General features: G+C 41.2%; 1 protein-coding gene across 3 annotated transcripts in view; it reads right to left on the bottom strand.

Annotated features, from left to right (window-relative positions):
- The window catches only part of PLEKHM3 (pleckstrin homology domain containing M3), a 1,264,948-nt gene that overhangs the window by 199,009 nt on the left and 1,041,036 nt on the right, over window positions 1-24,903 (bottom strand). For all 3 annotated transcript variants that reach the window (XM_044060533.1, XM_044060535.1, XM_044060536.1), the window contains exon 7: window positions 16,514-16,671. In XM_044060533.1, coding sequence (XP_043916468.1) covers window positions 16,514-16,671 — 158 coding nt within the window. The remainder of the gene's footprint in view (window positions 1-16,513; window positions 16,672-24,903) is intronic.

The following is a 24,903-nucleotide window of genomic DNA, read 5'->3' as shown; positions in this document are numbered from 1 at the left end:
GTCATTGTCCCTAATAATTTTAGAACTATCTTTGCTTTCACCTTGGTCTTGGGAAGAAGAAGAAGTATCTGTTGCCTGAGTGCTGAAACTCTGTTTGTTGGAAGACGTGCTATGAAGGAAGTGATGTCTAGATCTGCACCTATAAATGTAATATGTTGACAGGGCAACAAGGCAGATTTTTGAAAGTTGACTGTAATAACCAATTGGGCTCAAATTTCCAAGGTCACATCCCTGGCTTGTTGGAGTAGATGCTTGGTGGTGGCAGATAAGAGTCAGTTGTCTAGATAGGGAAACACTCGGAATCCTACACGCCTCAGGTGAGCCGTGACTACTGCCATGCATTTGGTGAACACTCTGGGGGCTATAGTGAGACCAAAGGGCAGAGCTCAGAACTGATAATGACTGGCTCCCAGCCAGAAGTGTAAATACCTTCTCGATGCCCTGCCCATTTTTATGTGGTAGTAAGCATCTTGAAGGTCTATCGAGCACATCCAATCGTCTTTCCCTAAAAAGGGAAGTATACACTTGTAGTGTCACCATTCGGAAGTTTGACGTCTTGACAGACTCATTTAAATTGCTTAGGTCTAATATGGGTCTCCAGTCCCCTGTTCTTTTTGGCACCAAAAAGAATCTTGAGTAAATTCCGAATCCTGTCTGGTGTGCGGGGACTTCTTGGAGGACTCTCTTGTGGAGCAACTTTTGAATTTCTATAGTTGCTTGCTCCCTTAGATTGGGTGGAACATCTGGGATTGTTCTGGTCTGTGGGACACGGTAGGAAAAAGGAATGGAATATCCTCTGGATATTATTCTTAGTACCCACTTGTCTCTTGTGATAGTTTGCCAGGCTTCTGGATACATAGATAAACATCCCCCAACTGCCTCCAGAACAGAGCAGTCGGGCCTCCTTTCAGGAGTGCTGATAGGGGTGTCTGCAAAAGGAATCATGGTCGCCCTGGTTTTGCGGGCCCCCTCTGCCACTAGGGTGGCGTTGACTGTTGTTAGCTCCCCCTCTGCCCCTGGGGAAGGATTCACCCCATGCATCCTGGAAAACTCTCTGGGCTCTTCTGAACCACATTTTCCCACTCTTCTGACATTTAGGATAAGGTCTTGAAGGTACAGAAAAACGTACTTCAATGGCAGAGAGAGTTTTTCCTTCCTGCTCGCATTGGGTGAGAGTGTCTTTTACTTTGGGTAAAAAAAGTAAGGAACCGTCAAAAGAGGCATTATTAAAAGTAGATTTAAAGGGCTCCGCAAAATTGCACAAGTGCATCCAGGAGTGTCTCCTAAGGGAAAGTCCAGAACCCGCTGCCCTGCTCACTCCATCAGCTGCGTACGAGATCAGCCTCATGGAGGAGTTGATGATGGAATTTAAGGTGGACAGCTGGGAGGAGACCTTCTCATTCATCCCCACAGCCAATGTATCTTGCAGAGTGCCTCCTAGTTCTTTCAGGAGATCTCTCTGTAGCCTTGTGAAGTGAGTGAGGTAGTTCAACGATCAAAGTATAAAGGTCGCTGACAAAAAGACACACTTCCCGTATTTGTCCATCGTTCGAGAGTCTGTTCGGAGGATGGACAGATGAGGATGTCTATGAATGTTCCTTCTTGGTGGCTGCTGCCACCACCATAGCTTCTACAGGTACCCCCTTAGTGAGGAAATCCTTTCCAGAAGGAGCTGATAAGAATTTGTTTGGCCTCCGAGGGACTGGTTCCATTGTGTCAGGTGACTCCCATGCCTTTTGACTGACCAAGTCCATTAGCTCGTCGAAAGGCGGAGACACCCAGGAGGCTAAAGGTTGAGATCCAAAAACCTTCAGGACTCATCGTCAGAAGGGGTGGAGGCCTGACATCCGCCTCTCTGCTTCAGGATCACTAGAATATCTGCAAATGAGATATCATCAGAGGACGACTGTGGAGACCCTTCTGTCTCCTCGAGGTCAGTCTGAAATGACGGACTCATCTGGAGAGTCTACGTACTTCCTCTTGCAAGTTCATTTCCGAGGGGGCTCCTCATAAGGGTATTCTGGGGAGGCCTCGGAAGAGAGGGGCTCGCTCAATGGGGGATCCAGAGACTCTGGATCTCTGCTGTCCTGTGGAATGGGTGGTGCCAAGACAGTAGACGGTGCCTTAGGGGGTTGAGTGCTGGTATCCTTATGTGGAGCTGTAGGGGCAGACAGCACACTCCTCATCAGCTCAAAGGCAGATCCCACCAGCTCCGAAGATTCCCTCAGATCCGAGGAGACAGAGGAAGCCACAAGACCCAGCGAGACCGGCCCTGAGGCCGATGTAGGAGCTGAGCTCACCTGGGCCGATGCACCAAGGAGTAGGCTCGGCACCAGAGATCAGGGCTGACCGGGGAACCCCGGCTCTCAGACTCTCCAGATGGTGCCTAGAGTGTCGGAGCAGACGTTGGCTCCATGATCACTGACGGGGCTCTCAGAATCGACGGATCCACAGTAAGTGGCATCAAGCACTCTGGCTCCAAAGGTCCAGCTTGGCTCGGAGGAGGAACAACAGTGGGTGCAATGGATATAGCAGGCCCTGGGACCAGATGGGTCGGAGCCGAAAATAATTTGTTTAGCGCCGGCGACTTCAACAGCCTGCGCACCACGCACTCCACCTCATCGTCATATAAGCTCCTGGTGGACCTGAAGGATAGAGACGGAGAATGAGACCTGTGCAAAATGGGAGATCTCAGTGTAGGGAGACCAGTGAAATCTCAATAGACTGGCTCCAAGAAGAGGTATCTTGCAGCTCCGAAGACTTTGGAGCCAAAGAACCAGGCTTGTCAATCAAAATAACCTCCGACGGTCCCAAAGACTGTGGAACTGAGGAGGTAGTAGCCTTAGATATTTTAACTGGAGGCTCCGAATGAGTCAATGTAGCAGATGATTGCCTCTTTTGAGGTTTGTCCTTTTTTGAAAAAGGAGAAGAAGAAGAGGAAGAAGAACTGTGGATAGCTTCCTCAAAAGTTGGCTTTAAGAGTCCCTTAAGGATAAATTTGTTTCTCCTTTCTTGTAAAACTCTGGCACTGAAGGAATAACAGAATGTACAATCCTCTTTCAAATGAATAGCTCCGAGGCAATAAACACAGATGACATGACCATCAGTAATAGACATCTTTTGAGAACATTTCTGGCATTTCTTGAAGCCAGAAGGCTTATGTTACCTCTCCTTAGGGTCTTTGGACATGATATATTACAAAAGACCACAACCTAGCAACAGAAATTCTAAATATTGAAGAAGTACAGTTGTGTACATGTACCATAAATGTAGATGTTCGAGTGTATTCACTGTTGCAGTCATCACATTTGGGTTATTTATCTGCAGGTAGCCCTCAGTCGGCCCGAATACCAGAGTGTTGGGATTTCTGCGTCAGATGCTGTTGCCTCTTCCATGACATCAGGATGTCATGGGTATAAAACATGCATCCGACGCCATTACATGAGTTTTTCTTGCCCCAGATGTCAGGAGCCCCCTAAATAGGAAGCAATTACATGATGTGGAACACCCCCAGCAAAAAGCAAATACCAATGATATAAGGTATGCCAAACAAAAAGGATAGGTAGAAGTGAAGAGAAGTCAGGGGGCTGGAGGGAGGATAACCAGGACTGCAACAGTGAACATCTGCATTTATGGTAAGTGTACACAACTGTACTATGTTCTTCATGTTTCACTGTTGCATTCATCACATTTGGGTTGATTCCCAAAGCTGAGGATGGGTGGAGGCAGTCTAGAAGCATTAGGGCTGGCAAGCCGGCCCCGTAAGACTGCTGTAGCAAATCAAGCTCTGGATTTAGAAAAGATTGGCAAGTGATACCCTGTGGGGCAGGTTTCCCATGATGTTTGCAGTAGAAATGGATGTAGTATGCTATCCATGTAGAAATGGCTTGCCCTCTGCCCCTGAAACAAAACTGACTAGCAGCTGGTCAGATTTTCAGAAAGGTTTAGTCCTGTTCAGATAGAACCTAAGCTGCCTGTGCACGTCAATGGAGTGCAGGATCCTTTTCCCTGTATTCTGAGACTTAGGGAAAAAAGTTGAAAATGAATGGATTGGTTTAAAGCCACACTAGATACCTCTTTGGGCATAAATGATAGGGTAATCCTGAGGGAACCCTGTCCACATGAAAGCTAATGAAGGGTTCCACGACCATAAGGGCCTGCAATTCAGACACTCTTCTTGCTGAAGTGATGGCTAGAAGTAAAGCTGTTTTCCAGGAGAGGAATTTTTAACTCTGCTGAAGCAGTAGGTTCAAAGGGTGGAAGCGTGAGTTTTTCCAATACAAAGTTAAAGTCCCAGGCTTTGGTGGGAGCTCTCCGGGGGGGGGGGGGTCTTAAATTTTTTGGCTCCTCTCAAGAATCGTTTGACTAGAAGATGACAGAACAGGGGTGGCTCAATATTATAATGAGCTGAGATGGTGGTGGCAGGAATCTTAATTGAAGAGAAGGATAGGCCCTTTGTGGGACATTTCTGTTAAGTAATCTAGTATATGAGGTAAGCTGGGTACATTTGTGTCCCTTCCTCAAAACTGGCTACAAGAACACTATCTATTCTACTTTTCTGAATAGGATTTCCTAGTAGCAGGCCTTTTTGCCTCCAGGATGACATCCAGCACTTGTTTACTGAGGGTTCAGGGGATGAACCAGGCTGCTAGGTTTAGGGTTTACAACTGAGGATGGAAAATCTGGCCCCTCTGCTGGGACAGCAGGGAGGGGGACTGAGGCAGGTGCCAAGGTGGCAGTACTATCAGACAGCACAAAGGTGGGTACCAGTGCTGGCGTGGCCAGTCTGGTGCAATCAGGATTGTCCTGTTTGATCTTTAGTAGAACCCCTTGACAGGAGGGGCAGAGGGGGGAGGGCACAGATTGAGAGGTTTACCCATGTAAAGGACAGAGCATCCACTTTCCATGCTTGGCTGTGGGGAGTTCTGGTGCAATATTTGCTCAATTGAAAGTTCTGAAGGGAAGCGAAGCGGTCCACCTCTGGTGCCCCCACCTGTGGATCAGCAGCTTTAATGATATGGGTTCCATTTTCCACTCGTGCGGGTCCATTAGATTTCTGCTTATGTCGTCTGCCAGTGAATTTTGTTTGCCTGGCAGGAACTGAGCTTGCAGGTGCACTAGGTCGCTCAAGGCTGTGTCTCACAGAGCCATGGCTAACCTGCAGACAGGGTAGGAAAGGGGTCCCCCCTGCTTGTTTATGTACCACATAACTGTGGTGTTGTCTGTCTTTATCAATAGCTGCCCTGGAAGAATAAGGCATTTGAAGGCTGTCAGAGCATTCTGTACAGCTAACATTTCTTTTTGATTGATATGCAGGTGCATTTGCTTTAGGCTCCATTTGCCTTGAATACCTTGTCCTGCCATGTGAGCTACCCATGTATAGTCTGATGCATCTGCTGTTAGGGTTTGGGCGGCAGGGGGTAGAGTGAAAGGGAGTCCTTTGTTGTGGTAGCAGGCCTCTGCCCACCAAAGAAACTCTGCCCTTATGCAAGGAATGATAGGAATCATTGTATCCAGGTCCTGAGAAAGTTGGCACCAGAGACTTTTTAAGTATCACTGAAGTTTCCTCATATGCAGTCTTGCATATGGAATTATTAGAATGCAAGAGGCTATGAACCCTAGGGCTTGCAGTATTTTTCTTGCAGATAGCTGGGTTTTGGTGGCCAGTAGAATGAAGTAGTTTGTCAATAACATTTGTTTTTCTGAAGTGAGGAATGCCATCTATGAAGTTGTGTTCAAGCTTGCTCCCAGGAATACAATCTGTTGGCTGGGTACCTGATGTGGTTTTGTTTTGTTGATGGTGTACCCCAATGAAGTTAGAAGTCTCTGTACAAATATCAGGTGCTGGAGTAGCAATTCCTGACTGTCCGTCTGAATCAGACAATCGTGCAAGTATGTGTAAATTAGGATTTTCTCTGCCTGCAATATGCAAAGGCTGGAGCTAGGCATTTTGTGAACCCTGGGTGCAGTAGATAAGCCAAAGGGAAGTGCAGAGAACTGATAATGCATAGAGCCCGCTGTGACATGTAGGTATTTCCTGCAAGATTCCGTTATGGGGATGTGCAGATAAAAAAAAAAAGTCTAGTAAGCATCTTGCACCTTGGAACCACCAAGAAGGGGTTGAGAACAGACAGATCCAGGAGAGGGCGCAAAGAGTTTTCTTTCCTGGGTACCTGAAACAGTCTGGAGTAAAAACCTTGTCCCCTATGCTCTGCTGGGACAGGTCAAATAGTCTTGATACTGCGAAGAGAAAGTACTTGCTTTTGGGCCTCTGCCCAGTGGTGTGGGGGGAGGTCTGGCCATCAGCTTGGGGTTGGCAGTGAGTTGAAGTAGAATCTGTAGCCCAGGGATATCATGTTCAAGACCCATCTGTCCTGGGTGATGTACTCCCAGTTTTCTGCATATAGGGCACGTTTTCCTCCTAAGGGTGCAAGTACTTGGACAAGGCTTGGAAGAATTAAGGGTCAGTCAGTGTAAGATTTCATCATAGGATGTTGGCTTACTACTCCCTGTAAAAGAAGTGGGAGCACTCCATTGCTTAGATCTGTGCATACCCTGAGATTGTAATCGCGGTGGTATGCTGCCCCTGGGTTAGGACTGAGAAGGTCTGGGAGGGACTGGAAAGGACCAGTTTTTAGAAGGCCAATTCCTACTAAATGTAGGTGGCTGTATCTGTAGGAAATACTTAACAGTTTGCATAGATTTAGCTTTTTCCTCCATCTTTTTGAGGACTTCTTCTGCTTTATTGCCAAAGAGGCGTTCTTGATTTAGTGGTGCATCTAGTAATTTTGCTTTGACATAGTCTGGCAAGATAAGTTCCTTAAGCCAAGTATGCCTTCTAAGAACAGACCCAGTGACAGCAGCCCTGCAATATGCTTCTAAGGCATCAAAACCACATTGCAAAGCATGTTTTCCAACTTGGTTAGCAGAATGCATTAACTATTGTAAATCTTTACGTTCTGCACAATCAGGAATTAACATAATTTTCTGTTTAATTAGCTCCATAATATGTTGCTGATACTTTAAGATATGAAACTGGCAATTTAAAGCCCTGATGGCCAGAGTAGCAGAGGTGTATATCTTCTTACCCCATCTGTCTAAAGCACTAGAGTCCCTGTCGAAGGGGTAGGGCTTTTGGCTCTTGTAGCCCTAATGCCTTTAGGTCCCTGGGAAATGGTTTCTGGATCCGCAGAGGGATTCTTAAAGAGAAACTTGTGGGAGTCAGGTACTCTGTAGTACCTGTCAGGTTTCCTGGCCGCTTGAGGCAAGGTATCGGGGGTATTGCTGGATTCCAAGAAGACATCATCTACAATGTCCAGAACAGGGGGTATAGCTAGAGGCCTGTGCTGAGGCAAGTCTAAAAATTCTCTGAGTCTCTTTTTGGACTGTGTGTAGTCCTGGCATTCCCAGCGGAAATGCTCTCTTAAGGTATGCAAGGTTTCACCAAAAGAAAAGTCCTCTGGAGGGGAGGCAGAGGGGATGCAATTCTCTGCATCTGAATCCTCATAGGAAAATAAGGGAATGTCCTGGTAATCAGAGGGATCAGAGTCATCAGGCTCACGGTCTGTAGAATCAGAAGGAAAATCAATTCGTTGTCTTACAGAGGGGGAAGGCTGTCTTCCCTTAATTAAAATTATAAGGTCTTCAGCTATTCTAAGCATTTGTTTCCGTGATATAGGAGCTAGAGCATGTGCTTTGGTCATCGGTTTTCTAGGCGAAGTGCGAACTCTGGGCCTGAGAAACTCGGTAGTTTTAGTTAGAAACAAAGATGTCGGTTTCATACAACCATCAGAAGGTTGGAATACACCCTCAGAAGCCGGTGCCTGCACAGCGGCTCTGGACCCATCCAAGGTAGAGACATCCATAGGTTCCATAGTCAAAGAAGCAACTCGCGGCATACCAGACTCCAAAAGGGTCTCAGCAGAGGCCTGCGAATCTGTAAAAGTGGGTATCAGGGCCTGGGAAGGCGCCTCACTGAGTACCGGCCTATGCGGTCTGCCTCTGTCTTTATCCTTACGTTTTTTCAGAAGATCGGTAGACGGATGACTTATCGAAGCCATTTTGGAAAACGGAGAACGAGAGCAAAAGAATTTAGAGACAAAAACAGCCCAATGACGAATAGTTTGGGCTCTGAACAAGGCACAGAACCGACAGTGAGGAACATCGTGGTCTGGGCCTAAACAGATGATGCAGTAAGAATGGAAATCTCTGTGAGGTATTTGCTTTCCACAGGCAAGACAATTATTAACTTTTTCTGACATCAATTTAGAGCAAGAAAAAAGGATCCCCAATGGGGTACTTATCTTTTCGAAGACTTCAGTTCTGAAACTTGAAAAACGAAAATTTCAGGAGTTGGCCGACCGGCACTTGCAAACTGCTTCTGCTTTGGGCACTGCATGGCAAGAAAGACTGATGTAATGGCGCTGGCTGCATGTTTTATACCCATGACGTCCTGACGTCATGGAATAGGTGACAGCATCCGAAGCAGAAATCCCAAGACTCTAGTATTCGGGCAGACTGCGGGCTACCTGCAAGCAGATAACCCAAATGTGATGACCGCAACAGTGAAACACAAAAAACATCTGCTAATATATAACAAATTAGAACAGGAAATACTGAGCAGTTAGACAAAGATAATAGGGCCTTTAAGTAAAACGTCCATAAATCCCAGAAAAACAACACACCAACTACAAGCCCTTTAACTAAAACCGGCAAAGAGCTCTCTAAGTTAAATGAGCTACTATCAAGCTATATGAAAAAACACAACAAAACCACTTCAAGGGATACAGCAAGGCATATGAAAATGACGGCCAAAAGAAGCACCAAACAGGAATAATATCTATAAATATCTAGTTATACTAACTCAAAGGCTAACTATGCAAACGACAATGCTAGAAGAAAACACCCACTATAATATACAATGAGAAAAAGGTCTAATGAATGTGTTAAGTAGAAAAAAATCGCAACTTAGCCACGGCCAAGAAAAGTGCATCCAACCTCGTAAAGAGGCAAACGAGATCTGGGGAGTTACACCACTGCATCATGGGATACCTACTTGCCACGAGCCAAGTTTGAGTCTTTCAGCTGTGTATTCAGTTGAGTCGGAGCCGAGGATCGGCTCTAAACCCATCATTGTAAGAATGAAGGCGAGATAGGACAACATAACATCTTCTCTTACTTTCCCCTATGTATACCTTACCACAGGGACATTTCAAACCATAAACTATGCCTATACTGTCACAGGTAAACCTTCCTTTTCATATAAAATTTTTTTCATTAATTTTGTCAAAACATTTTACAATATACTGGCAACAGCTACACTTTCCACAAGGGAAAGTGCCTGTTGCATCTACCTCAATACTCCTATAACTTACAGGCAAGCTGGTACTTTGCCATGTACCAAAAAGTCTCATACTTCTACCTTTCAAATAGGAAAACATAGGATGCTCATTTGCTTTTATATTAAGAAATTTATTTTTTTCTAAAATACTCCAATGATATTTTGCCGGACTTACTAAAACTTCTGTAAACACTGTATATTTAGTCACAAAGCATAATCTTTGTTTGTCCTGTTTATACACTCTCCCTTGCATACTATACATTCTTCTGCTGTTATTTCGTTGCACTACCCTTTTTCTACTTTCTTCTACGTTTTCTTCATTTAGAAAATTGGTACTCTTTTGCAGTTCATTCTGCAAGCCAGTAACATCTTGGATGCTCCCATTAATTAAGAAAAATAGTAAATAAAACAGCCATGAAATAAAACTTTATTACAAGTTTTCTAATTTTTTTCTTTTAAATTTAATAATACAAGATTGAATATTTTAGATATTGAGGTTTGGTTTAATAAAGATTCAAAAAATGTTTGTTCAACAGTATATAGTAAACCGACCTTCACAAATTATGCTCATGCCTCAACTGTACTCCTTTTATATAAAGGAAAAATGTTATTACAGAGCAAGTAATTACATTATCCACACTAATCTTCGATAAGGATATCCTCAACAAGGAACTTGACAATTAAATAAATTTATTTGTTGAAAGAGGTTATAGCAAAGGCATGGTAGTAAACACTGCTTTTGATGTAGACAATAACAGAGAGATAAAATGGAGTCCTTTTCTGTACACTAGTATCCTTCCTGATATGAGTGGTATATTATCTTGGATAGAAGAATTATGAACAACAGTATTTGGAGTTCAGATTTTGTAAAGGCATTTTCTTTAACCTATGGTGTGAATAGTGACAATAAACATATATTTTAACTAATAACTGTAAAATGGCACTCATCTAGAGCCAAGGTTTAGACCAACTGGAAAGTGGTTTTAGGTAATTCAGATTTGGTAAAAATGTAGGAAATGCTCCTCTGTTATTTTGGAAAAAAGGAAGTAAATTTTGAAATTATACCATGAGACAACATACAGTGTTACTTCTGGCCCTAACAGGCAGAAGCCACGTGGTGCATATAGCTGTGGATTCTGTAAACGGTGCAACTATATGCACTGATGGACAATTTTTTTATGTTGGCACTTTTAGCTAGGACTGTAGTCAAAGGCAAACTTGACTGCAACAGCTCCGTGATTATATGTTATAATATGTGTACATCGTGTAATTCATTTTACACTGGCAAAACTACATGTAAGTGCAGCAAATGTTTTAATGAACATGTTTATGTGATCAAGGCTAAGAATTAAAATAATACCCGTTTTTAAGCATTCAAAATGGTGTTTGAACATTTTCATACATTTTGTTTTAGTGTACTAGAAGAGGTGGCTGGAAATTCAGTGGGGCAGGGATTTTGGAAATTTGCTAGAAGATGCTGAATTAAAATGGCAACTTAGATTGGGGCAAATTTCTTTCCTGAATTAAATAAGTTAAACATAAAATATATATGGAAAACATGAGTGCTAATTGATTCTTTAATCTTTGACTTTGATTGGACAATTTTAATTACATGATCATGTTTATTTTACTTAAATTTAGTATATTATGTGTTTTACTCAGTTCCAAAGAAGTCTGTTAGATGAAAGCACTTAAAAGATGGACTAGGCTAGGAAGGAATACTGAGTGGCTAAGACAGCAGTTGCAATAGCAAAGAACAAGGCATCATAGGTACTATCATCTGGAAAGTAAGTCAGTAGATGGCACAAAGAAACTATATCAGGTTGCAAGGCAAAGACAGAATGATAAGGAAGACAGTCCAACACCCTTAATAAGGGATGCCAGCAACAACCTTCCTACGAGTCCACAGGACATCAAAAGCAGATGGAAGGAGGACTAGCAGCAGCTTCAGAATGAAGAAAACCCTGCAGAAGCTGTACTGCTCCAGACACAATCTGCAATGAGAGAAGGGCAGGACTCCACCCTAGAAGAAATAGATCATCACTAAGAAAAATAAAGTCAGGGGAAGCAGCAGATATGATAAAGATACTGGGTAACATATGGGAGAAATGGCTCCTGAGGGTACTTTTAGCAGTGTCAGGAGAGAGGCATACCCCCAGATGACTGGATAATAAGCATACTAGTGCCAGTATTCAAGAACAAAGGAGACATTCACAACTGTGGGCAATACAGAGGTACCAAACTCCAGTTATGCTGCATGAAATTTCTGGAGAGTGTGACTGATAAATGAATACGCAGAGTAGCAGAAAGTAAGATGAGAGCTGAGCAGTTCGGATGCAGATCAGTCAGGATGCAGCACAACTGATCTGAGGTTTGCAGTAAGACAGATAGTTAAGATGAAGCTAGAGGTGAGGAAAAAGTCCAAATGGGTATTTCTAGACTTGGAGAAAGCAAATGACAAGATCCCAAGAAAGTTGATTGGGCAGTCCTGTTGTGGTTCAAAGTCCCAGAAACACTGGTAGAATTAGTGCAGACTATGTACAATGACTCAAGCACAAACAGTGTTTGGTCTCACAGAGGGGTTTCCCAGTGGGAGTGTGTATGCGCCAGGATCAGCTCTGAGACCACTGCTGTTCATATTGGTGATGGGCTACATTAACAAACATGTTGGAGGCAACATATCAACATAGTTGCTGTATGCAGATGATGTGGAATTACAGACTCTGAACAAGAACTAGAGGGATAGGGAAATGGAATGCAAAACTGCAGGCATGTGAGAAGAAACGGAGTACAGATAAGACAGTTGTAATGGCAGCTAATGGGGGAATTAGAAGGAAAACAGTGGAACAGGTTAACAGCTTCAAGTATCTCGGACAGGTGGTTGAGGACAAGGGACGTCTGAATGAGGAGGTCAAAGGTAGAATCAGAGGGGCTCCAGCCAACTGGCACAGAGTGTCAAGGTGTAGTATATGAAGAATGCCAAAGAAGCTGAAGAGTAAGGTATACAAAACAGTGGTGTGACCAGCATCATTGTATGGCACAGAAACCTGGACAGTAAAAGCAGAGCAGATGAGGAAGCTAGAGGTGATAGAGGTGAAGTGCCTGAGAGCGGTGGTAGGATGTACACTGTGGGGCAGACAAAGAAATTAGGACATCAGAGCAGAAGCCAAAGTAGCTTGAACTGCAGAAAAGGTTAAAGAGAACAGATTACGGGGTATGGGCACATGTGCAGAAAAGATGATGACAATCTGGTGAAGATGATTTGGGACAGACAGGAAAAAGGCAAGAAGAAACAACATTATTCAGCAAAGAGGTGGATGGATTGCAGGAGAGAAGACCTACGACAGTCAGGCATGAGTGTCAAAAAAGGCAGGAAAGTGGCACTGAATAGAGAGAAATGTTGACAGCTGACATGACACCCCAATCCCATGTAGAAGATGGGAAAAGGGTGGTAGATGATGACTAACAGGCATATAATTCCCAGGGTCGGCAGAGGGACCACCTTTATTCAAATGCACCAAAACTGTCATTCTCGACTCCTCAGGGGCCTAACCAGTAGACAGATTCAGGTTGAAGAGTTGGAATGGGTTATTTAAGTGGGAATTTACACTCTCAGCAGGCCCCATGGAAGTAGTGTTTTTAATTTTGGACAGTGCCAAAGGATTTGGTCCAAACTGATCTGAGGAGGGGGAATGGAGTGGGAGAGAGTGGAGGGTTGGTGGAAAGAAAGTGGAAGAGAATTTGTCTGCAAGAATGTTTACAATGGCCTTGGGGTCACAGTAGAAAGCACTATTTGAGGTAAATTCAGTACAGGATTGTAAGTTACTTCTAATCTTCTTACCACAGCCAAATGGAATTAGCTGCAATTCTAAGTTCATAGTCGGCCTTATATTTCCTAATGGTAAGTTTGAGCGACTTGCTAAGCAGTTTTAAATCCTTTTTAATAATGATGAAATAGAGATTTTTAACAATGGCCAGGAACTTTTTATTAAGCTGTATTTCCGCCATATGGGTTTAGTTCTAAACTTGCCATTGTGCTCGGTCTGGACAGGTATGGATGCCTCAATGCATCTATCCCAGAGGGATTAAAATTTAGAGCAGAGCCAGCAGCCTCAGTTTCAAAATTTGTTGAGGACCAATGCAATTTGTGACTGCAAATAAGATCAGTAAACAGTAATTGGTCTTGGATTAATCCCTGAATACAGAGCAGTTATCAGGGGCTACAATACAAACTTTCATAGAGAAGATGACAATAAGATGGTTAGATTTGATAAACATCCCCAAGTTTGCAATCATCAGGGTTTAACAAGTCGGTTGGTGCCATTGGGAGAAATGTTTGTGAGAGGTAAGGGGACAATTTGCTCAAGTGCGTTGGCACTTACAAAGTCCAGACATCTCTAGGCATACTTGTTGTTGGATGCAAATGTTTGCCAGTTTATGTGTTGATAGTTAAATTCACCCGTAAGACAGGTGTTAAATTCAACTGCTAATTTTTCTAACTGGTTAAGATATTCTGCATGCTTAGATGGAGTCATAGATAGGGATCTAAAATTGGCATTTATGTGGCAATTAATTTTATCATGTATAACTATGACTGTAACCAGTTCCAGATATGTATCTTGTGAAATCAGTCAAGATACAATGAAACTACAGATAAATACAGATACTCCCCCAGAGTTGTCTGTGGATCTGAACGAATGACAGGTGGTGTACTGTGGAATGCAGGAAGTGCTATCACCTTCTGCTTAGTGTTTTTTTTTTTTTTTTGGTAGCTTGAAGTCCTCGTGACAATTCTTTGACTTGGACCTGAGACTGCATGTGGCACCTTCCTGTCAGTTGCTACAAGAGGACCTACTGACCACTGCCATGCTCCTTGCAATGAGATACACCAGAAGTTTCTCTCTGACCTACATATCTGGGTGATTTAAAACTACTGTCACTCAAAGCAGTGCTTCAAGTCGTGCATTTTACCAAAGCTATGTGGGACTAGATCATGATTTGTAATTGAGTGGCATTTCAGATACTTCAAATATCTGCTCAGGGCATAAAGTGTGTATGAGAAATGATAGGTAACCTATGTAAGCAGCAGAAAAGATATGAGGGGCACAGGGGCTAGGTGGGCTGAAGTAGTTGGCGCACAATGTCACAGCATATACCAGCACTGTTCACTCCTGAAGACTGCTGTGAAAAAAAAAGAGAATGATGAATTGTGAATGGTGCTCTTGTTGCAATCCAACTCAACAACTCACAGCTCTCAGTTAATGAGATATCACAATTCCTGAGACATGGCTGGCTGGATTGTAATTTCATAGAGTTGCAAGTTAGAGTAACTTTTAAACGTGAGGAAAATATTTTACATTACAGAAGTAAAGTAGCTTGTTCCTTAGTTTAACTTAAATCATTTTCTCTCATTTACACTGCTTAATCTTGGCACTAAACACTACAAATTCAATATGCAATTAGGCTACATGCTAATAAATAGCACCATGTGTGCAGAGAATGTCAAGCACTGAAATCTTTAAAGGGACAAGGCAGCCCATACAATTACTGCTGCAGGCCTGAATCTAAATGCAATACAATGTGTACTGTGTGAACGAGTTAAGATACTGTAAGTAAATGTTCTCTCAACAAGAGAGGTACAGTTCGCCACCCATTGGGTAATGACATCTTTTACAAGGACATTTTGATGACAAACAACCTGAGGCATCCTTACAGTACAAAAGAAAAGCATTCAGCAGGACTATAAGTTTTGAAATTAGTGTAATATAAACTGACTGCCCAAATCAACTACCAGACCTAAATGTACTGACCAGATAAATGCTTTTTCTACCATTTTGACTGTATAGTGGACTTCTACTAGCAAAATACATAATACAGGTAGTCATAATCCAGAAGCTGACACAACAAACCCCTGATAGGAGGCATGCATGCACAATAAGAAACGCAGTATTTTAATTTATTGTTCTTAACAATATATCCAGCATGCACTTTGTTCATTCTCAGGCACTTAATGAGCTTGCAAAAAATGGCAGTACAGCTTGATAACAGATATGTCCGTCAACCGTATAAGAGGCCCAGGAATACACACTGTTGTAGATAATAAATAGGTGCAGTACACAAGTAGGGCTGAGGGAAAATACAAATGACTGAATCATCAAATTCAGTAAGTAACAGCTATTAGGGGTGAGGGAGGTACTGGAGGGGGCATGCTACAAACAGGATCTCTGATTTAGCATTTTCAAGGAATACTGAAATTGCAGGTGAACTTGACCCTCACATTGGCTCCATTTCTCCCTTAAAGCTCAGCCCAACTCCTAACCTAAAATTACTATTCCTTTACCTACTTTGTCTAGTGGGAAATATTTACTGCAAAGTATAATGCAGAATCCCAGCATGTATGTATGTGTGTACATATATATATATATATATATACACACACAAACACACACACATGTATATATACATACATATATGTGCATATGCACAAGCAGACACTTTGTATGCATTACTCCTTCAGCTTCCTGCACAGTGCTTACGTTTAAGAAAACAGCACTGCTGTAAATGAGCATACTCACTGCATATCCCCTGTGAATGAAACAGAATAAAATGTTTCCAAAGTTTTAAAAATATTCTGTAAGCTAATTTTTGTCATGGGTTTATGAGACTCAATTGCCTGATACAGTTTTATGGTTTATCTCTACTTGCATCATATAAAACTACTGTCCAGGAAATGCTGATGTATCTTTGCACAAACCTGATAAGAACAAAGCCTGGGAATCATTACAAAGAAGACAGACTACAGCTCTCCAGTTTTCCTTATGGAACTCAAGAAATCAGCACCCATAGTGTTAAAGAAGTAAAGGGTGCATGATGACTGACTAAAGCACAAATTGCTGAATCACAGTTAATTAAAATTAACTCAATGAACCAGCACGTTATTAAAATTGTGACTAATGCATTACTAAAGGGTGTTGTTTTTTGCAGGGGAAAGGGTTTGCCTCCTTCTATGAGTTTGTCCTCCAAGCAGTTGGTATTTTTTATCTATCTGCAAAAACATACAACAGAAATGCAGTAAACCTGATTTCAACAAACCGCTGACTGCCTGAATTCAATCGACTCTATTTAGCATTTTATTTATGGATGTTTCCCTGTGGACCTGAATAAAGTACTTACCGCTTCGTGGCAGTGTCCTCAAAGGGATAAATGATTTGTCTGCTAGTGCAGATCTCACAGATGAAGCCTTTCTGATGACAAAGACCACAACTATAGACGTGAGAACTAGCGAACTTCACAATTTTCATCAGATACGGTGCAAGTTTGCCTTCAATGACCTGCAAAGTGAGACACAAGTTGAAAATAATAAATTGCATCAGGTCTCTTATTGCAGCTGACATGTTTTGTTCTGCTGAGTGCAGAAAGCATCAAACTGCCATTTGCATTAACAGTAATTAATAATGAGCACAGATCATGGAACTAGCAAGTGACACTGAAGTACACATTGTATCTATCCAGCCATCTTTTAAACCACCTGCCCTAGAAATGGTCACAGCTGCAACAAGCTGAGCACGACAGCCCATAATTCCTTATCCTGAGCAGCAATCTCTAGCTCATCCTGCAAGATCTCCAGGCATCCTCATAGATAACTTCTTCAATGTTTCCTGGGTCTGCCACAGAACCACTTCCCAGTGGGCTGTACCTGATACACCCCTGTAGGAAAAAAACATTTGGCACTTTTCTCAGACTACCCTAACCTTCTCAAACTGATTCGTCTCAAGCCAAACGATCAGAGGCTGTACACAAAGATCATCTCAGAGAGCTGAGTTCCACACATTACTGTACACAGTGAGCCTGGCTAAGCAGCAGAGTAACCTCAATTCTGCTACTTCTACCCAGTGATCACTATCCTTGCCAGGAGTACAGTTCCATGTTCTGCACTACTGGAATTGATTTATATGTCATAGCCAAGTACTACAGTTTCATGACCTGCACTGCTGACCATGTGAAGAAGTCGGCCTAAAGCATGTACAGCAAATGCACTTACCTTGGGTTATGAACACCAGCTGCTACACGCAAACAAGGTTTACACTGAACAGCTGTGCAGCACAGTTATAACAACTAATTTTCCAGGATTTCATCTACCTTGTTCTCACCTCATGGCTTACAGGACTATCTTACAGTAAGTGAAATGCGGTCAAGATATGTTTTTTATATATATATATATACATATACACACACACACACACACACACACACACACACACACACACACACACACACACACACACACACTTACATGAGTTTCCCAGGAGGGCTAAGGATACCTTCCTAGTTCCAATATCCTGCATATATGGTAATTCACTACCATCACTAGACTACTCAAATACCTTTTGAAAATAATCATTGTCCACTCTTTAAATAAACCAACTATAACATCATAACATAACTGGTAGTTCTGACTAAAGCAGTCACACTCCAAAAGGCAAAAATAATAAAGTCACTAACAAATACCCTTAAACTAACAAATAACTCATCAGCTGCAAGCTTTTGAAACTGAATGGTAAAATTATTGGAATTAGGAAGTTGAAATATATAAGCACATATACGCTTGTACAGTGAAACACAAAATAAATGGTTTAAAAAGGCAAATGGCAATTAGAAATCCCCAGCTATTATCACTAGCTGAAGAATTACCAAACCCTTTTTTACCTCTGACTTTTAAGAGCACTTAGCATATGTAGAAGACTTGCAGACAAATGCCAGACATATCCTCTCAGTTCAAGTAGTCCACTGCATTTCCCAGAAGGGAAACAAATGCCAATCAACACTTGATGCCAAACATGTCACAATTTCTGACATTTCTGTTTGACTTGTATTTTAAATGTAAGCTTAGTGTTGGCACAGTCACACAGTTCTATAGGAGGTTATATAGGAACTGCAGTCTGCATATGGCCTGAGCCTCTGAAAGGAACTTAAAAATTTTTGCTCCATTTGCTTTGAAATCAATTCAAGTCTGTAATACACTTTACAAACACAATTCTTATTCAATGTTGTGGAATCCAAACTCATGGCTTAATAGGAGTTTGCTCTCAGTTTAAACAGTTTACACGCTTTACATGCTGCGAGATTCACTGGAAATAGCAATTACAGACTTTGTGCAACCTTTACTTATTTTTTCTTGAAAAATAACTGCATTTAACTCTGCTTAGTACATTTTTTTCTCCTGCATATTTTATAAAAAATATAATGAAAGTTTCACAAAGTCTGACACAATCACATCCCTTCAGTCACTCTCGAGTGCACTTGATCAAAGGTAAGGCTGGTGACAAACTGATGGGTAAATGGAGAGCTTCATCCTATGATTTATTTCTTGCTTCAGCACCACAGTCCCAAACATCATCTGCAGTACTTCTGCTATTTCACCCATCCACTCGTCCATTTCCTAATCATCTTCCCTGTAAACAAGATCAAGATACTTAAAACTCCTGTAGACAGGTAATGTTTTCCCCTCTTATCAGCACAGTGCAGTCTACACTTTGCTAAAAGAGTACCATGCTCTCTGATTTGGACGTTCAGATTTTCATTCCTGCTACTTTTCACCTAGCAGTAACCTACTCCAGTCCACGTTGGAGCTCAAAGCCTTATGATCCTAACAGGACAGCATTTTCTGCAAGCAACAAGAATGCAATCTTCCCATCTCCAAATGGTATACTCTCCAGATCTCAGCTGTACCTCATTATCTTGTTTATGAAAATCACAAGGGCATACGTGTGCCCACACACGCATGTGTGAGCACGCACACACACATACACACACACACACACACACACACACACACACACACACACACACACACACACACACACACACACACACACACATACACACACACACACACAGTGTAATAAACATGGAATAGAGTACACTGAAAGGTAAGCAGTCCACAAGATATTCCAGTCATGATGCATGATCAACAGATTTTACACTAAAATTTTACATTTTCTTGAAATAATAATATATTCTGGCTGACTATTGTATATTGCCTATCTGCTTGCACAGATAAAATACTTTAGCAAGACTGATATAGTGCTGGGATTGCACAGCTGTGCAATGTGTAAGAAAACAAATGCAGAAGACCTTCTTCATATACGTTACAATTTACTTTAGAAAATGCACTTCCAGTTGAGTATTTTTCCTGGCTGATTTCTAGAAATCAATTCAGATTCATATGACAGGAACCACATCACTCACAGTTACAGAGCTCAGAGAGCATGTGCACACATGGTTGGGCTAGGAACCAGGTGGTTCACGAAAGTGGTTGTTGGTGAATGAAGGTGTCTAGGGTAATCTGCGAGATGGGTGGAGGGCACGGGCACTGATAAATACCTATGGTCATCCAAGCTCAGCTCCAGAGGGGCAACTACAGGCTGAAAAGGGCATAACAAACAGGCATTTTACTCAGTAGGGAAGAGATAAGGTGGTGGAATGGGGGGTGGGATATTCAGTTCATGACAGAGAAGGTTGGAGGGATGAACATCCCAACTGTGAGGGAAGGATATTAGTAACTGTTAGAAAGGAGAAGGCAGAGATGAACCCTCTTGGAAGACAGATCTGAATAGAAGAAAAGCAGAGAAATTAAGAAGGAAAGGTTTTATGAATCTGGAGGAAGATTATGTTAGAGTGGAGGGGAATAGGAGTACTGGTTATGATAGGAGGTGGTGCAATGGTGAATAACAGAAAGGTATAAAGGATCAGGGGGGCATTACGAGCATTAATGGAATGTGTGATGGGGGAGGTAATAGTAGTTGGTTCTGTGTATGGTCCCAGTGAAGAAACGACAGAGATATAGGAGGAAACTTTCAAGAATCTGGCAGTGATGAACAGGTGTAAAACAGGGGTGATGTGAGGGGATTTCAACACAAAGGAAAATCCAGTTTTATAGGATATATGGGACCAGGAAGCTTTATGTCCAGTGTAGTTAGGTAGTGGTTAAGTGGATAAAGTCAGAATGGCTGGAAACTGTACAGAGAAAAAAACGAGTTTACTTACATTAGAAGTGTGTGCTGTAAGGAAGGATACAGAACAGACAAGCAAGGCACAAACAAAGCAAAACATTTCTTGAATCATGAGCATGTAGAGTTGGAAATAAAGTGGGAGAGAACAGTGAGAAGAATGTAACACTGGACTATCTGCAAGTCAAAAGTCATAAGCATGAGGGGTTGTATGGCAGGTAAAAAAGCAAATAGGGAAATAGCTGAGGTACAAGTATAGGGGCAGGACAGGCTGAAGGTGACGTAGGGAGAAATGGTCAAGGCCTTAGTAATATTCATCAAAACGGAGAAAAAAATGGAGGGGAAGGAGGTCATAGCATGTGGAAATTAGAAGTCCATAAGCCTCACCACAACGTAGTAGTTTTACAGATCCAGGATGAAGTTCTTCCATACAGTCTGTACCCTGTTGCTTTCTCATCTCCCTCTGTTGTTCCTGTTCAGAATGACTGCTTTATACTTCCCTGACATAATCTTCTATATCTAGATCATGTCCCTGTGTCTCTTTGAATCTTTAGTATGATTTTTAACTCTCCTAGTCTTTGGCCATAACTTTTCCACACCATCTCAAATATGTTTATCTTTCTTCTGGACTTCTTTCAGCAGTATCAAGTCTCTCTCTCTCTCTCTCTCTCTGACTTCTAGAACTGCACAAAAGATTCATAGTGTGGACCGACCAGGGCCAGGAAGAGCAGAAGTATTACTTTTTGCTTTCGGAGTTTATCTTAAAGAAGACACACCCAAGCATTCTGTCTGCTGCCTCCACTGCTTTCTCACTCTGCTTCTGAAGGTCCAGACCATTTATGATTAACATTCTCTGACCTTTTTCGTGCAGTACTGCCATAAGTTCCACTCCCCCATCTGAAACCTTACAAATGAGTTATTTACCTGCAATGAACTTCAACTACCATTTTTATGCCCACTTAGTCAGCTTTTCCAAATCCTTTCTTAGACTGTTTTACCATCTTTCGTTGCTGCATCTAACTTTGTGGTGTCAGCAAACAGGCTAATACTTTTCTCTCATATACATCTGAAATAAATACAGTTTGTGTTGGATTCAGAAGCAACCCATGTGGTATTCTATTATTTTATTATTTTTTTCATCTCTGTCCCAGTTACTCCTCTACCTGCACAATCAGCTAATTTTTCCGCAGTTGCGGGAGCTAGGGATTCCCAGGAAGGCAAAAGCCCTCAATCCCACAGTTCGTTGGCATTACTTTGGATTTATACATGTTTACTGACTACATCTAGACTCCATGGGACATACCAAGAAACTGTTCCAAAACCTAAAGTAAACTCTGGCCGACACCTGACTAACAGTCTTCCATACATAATTACAACTCCTTGGCCACTAGTATAACATCAAATAATTTTCTGTACAGATGAAGAGATACTGCCAAAGGCTCACTGGCCAACAAAGCAATGAAGGTGATAACGGGTACTCTTGCCTTGTTCCATGCTTCAAATAAAATGGCTATAAAATATACTGAATTACCAGTACTGATGCCTTTGGATTAGCACACAGCAGATGAAACCAAGAGATCAACCCCCTTTGGAAATCTGAACTACATTAACACCACCTGAAATAAAAACTAATTTTACAAAACTCCTTCCAATATGCAAAAACGTGGCCAAAACATAATCTGCACATCTCTGTGCTAACATTATCACATCTAGGCTCATCTTCGAATGCCGTTCACGGTTATCCCACTTTACAAAATCTTTATGAACAGGAGGAACCAGCTAAGCATAACTCTCTATACCATTGCTGCCTATGCGCAAACTTGTCTCATCTACAGGCATTAAAGATATAGGTCTACAGTTTTATGGCTCCTGAGGTTTACCAGCTTTAGCAAAACAGAAATCAGCAAGCTATTTTCTAATTCTGTTCCCCACTTCGATGTAAGGCAGCCTATTAAATTACTTGGATACACATGGCAAATCAATACCAATCTTCTGAACCCGGAAGGGTCCCATCTCTTTAAATGCCCAGTAGTCAAGATTACTTCTTCATCTGATAGTTCCCCTTTAAATCTGATGTCTTGTATCTTCAAGTAATCCTGGCAGTCTTGACCATTCAAAAAAAACATTCTCACCTCCCACATATCTGCCTGTCTCTGATCCCCATATAGTGTATAGTAGAACTTGTGCATAATGTCTGCCAGTTTCCCATTCTCAATATCAGTAAGTATGAAGTAGGCGGCTAACTCAGGTATAACCACCTGATTCCTCTATTCTTTCCACCTGTAAGTTAAGCACTTTGGACACACTGATCACCTTTTGCTTACTAAAATAGTTTAGCATGTTCCATACTGCTATGAAGAATCTCCTTCTCTAATGTCATTAGTTTATGCTTAAGAGTTCTCTTTCTTTTGTTCACCATTCACTTTTATTCATCCCCTGGATAAAGTCTCAACTTCTCATCTAAAGTTTATTTCTCCTCTCTAACGCTACCCCACTCTCCTTTCTTATGTACCACAAATACTTGCTTTGAACTAGTTTTGCAAGTATGTCACATGACCTCTAGATCCTCCATTGAAAACTCCCTCAGAGTTGCTATGACCAACTTTCTAAATTCAAGTCTTAGATGGACTCCCTTTTAAAGCACTACCATCTGACAGTAGGTTGAGAACTGCTTTATTGTAAGTAGCTGCTTGTACCAACTTCCCTGGATCTCCAGATAAAGACAACATGGCTAGCTAACCCAAAGTCATTGGTGAAGAAAGTGCACTTCATAACAGAGGCATGAATATCCAGCCGTACATCAATGACCAAGTAAAATCTATTCGAATCTTGCAGGGATCTTCACATCTTGACATGTGGCTACTGTGGACAGCTGTATAAAACCTGTATTTTATTTTATAGAAAACAGACAGCAAAGATGCAAAATGTGAAAAGCTGTAAAAACATTTTTCAGTGAAGACAGAGCAAAAATGAAGAATGTAAAAATTGTACAGAACAAACAATTATCTTTGTGAATGAGATCACATTCAAGATGGCCAACAAGTAACAGTACCTGTTATGGGGCTGTGATGGAGAATTAGTAATTCATACCTTTTCTGATTTAAGAATGAATGCCTTTTGAAAGTTTTTGAACCATTCTACTTATAAATTCTGATTGGAAAAAGTGTAGAAATGAAGTATAATTTAACTAAGGAACAACGGGCAGCAATGAAAACTATGCAAAGTAGCCATTTTTATATAATTACATCAAGTGATAAAAGTTAAAATGCAATAGTATTTAATTATATGCAATATGAAGAAATATGTACATCCATCTACTGACAAGATGACATATGAAAGGTCCAGAAAGAGGCATTACTTGCTAGCAATTGAAATATTACAGTTAGTACACGAGGGAACTAGGTTGTTTGACTCAGGATAAATTTAAGTGGCTGTTTAAAAAAAAAAAAATTACCTTATTTTTACTGTAATCCAAGAATTCATAAGGATGTTAATAACCCCCCCCCCCCCCCGGGCAAACCAATCATGCCAGCTTATGATAGTTACTTACAGAATGTTAGTGTACTGTTTAGCAATTTATTATTCCCTTACGCACTGAAATGACCTTAAGAGTTCTAGTCAACTTTTAAAAAGATTAGTGTATGTATAAAGTACAGAAAATATTTTTGGTTTAATATACATGTTAATAGTTTGTATACAGATATAAAGGATATATTTTTGGAAGCTTTGAGAAGATATATTGGGAATGATGTCTTTGCTCAATGAATTAATGAACTTGTGGAATTTTTACACTTTTTTTCACTGAAGAACTATATAGGCAAATACCCAGTAATGCTATGGGGGTGCATTTTATACCACTATATGTTAATTTATTCATCAGTTTTGGTAGAGGAAGAATGTATATATACTCATACGTTTTAACAGACAAGTTGTTTCGTATTTTAGATATACTGATGATTTACTTTTTTAGGTAAAGGAGCTAAAAAAAAGAAGCACAGAAGTTTGTATCTGATTTAAATGAAAATAGATTTGACTTATAATTTGATTTTGACGTCCAAGATGAGGCTATTAATTATCTGGCCTTTACAAATGTAAGATTATGAGTATGTTATACAGAAATTCAACTAGTAATTATTATTTGTTACATACAATATACTGTCATCTACCTCATGTCATGGAAGCTCTCCCTGATGGAGAGCTACTTAGACAGGGTTTCATTTTTTTGTGAGAGTGGATGTTTTGACAGAAGCTAATGTGATTATTCATAAGTTTTTAAGTGCATGTTATAAAACTGAGATAGTTAAATATTCTTATACAAAAGTTAATATAAAAAGTTGGAATACAGCTTTATATGACAATGATAGTTTAAGGAAAGAAGATGAATGTGTCAAAAATAAGGAATATCAAAAGTCTGATGTGTTCCTTTGCTACAGAATATAATGTATTAACAGATATATTTGTGGAATATACTAAAGACAGATGGATATTTTGAAAGATGATTCAGAGCTAAAAACATTCTTCCAAGACATTCAAGCTTTTATTATAAAAGGGATA

This window comes from Protopterus annectens, chromosome 2.part0 (assembly GCF_019279795.1).
Source record: "Protopterus annectens isolate FY-2018-M chromosome 2.part0, PAN1.0, whole genome shotgun sequence".
Lineage (NCBI taxonomy): Eukaryota > Metazoa > Chordata > Ceratodontiformes > Protopteridae > Protopterus > Protopterus annectens.
This window is presented reverse-complemented; position numbering and strand designations above follow the sequence as displayed.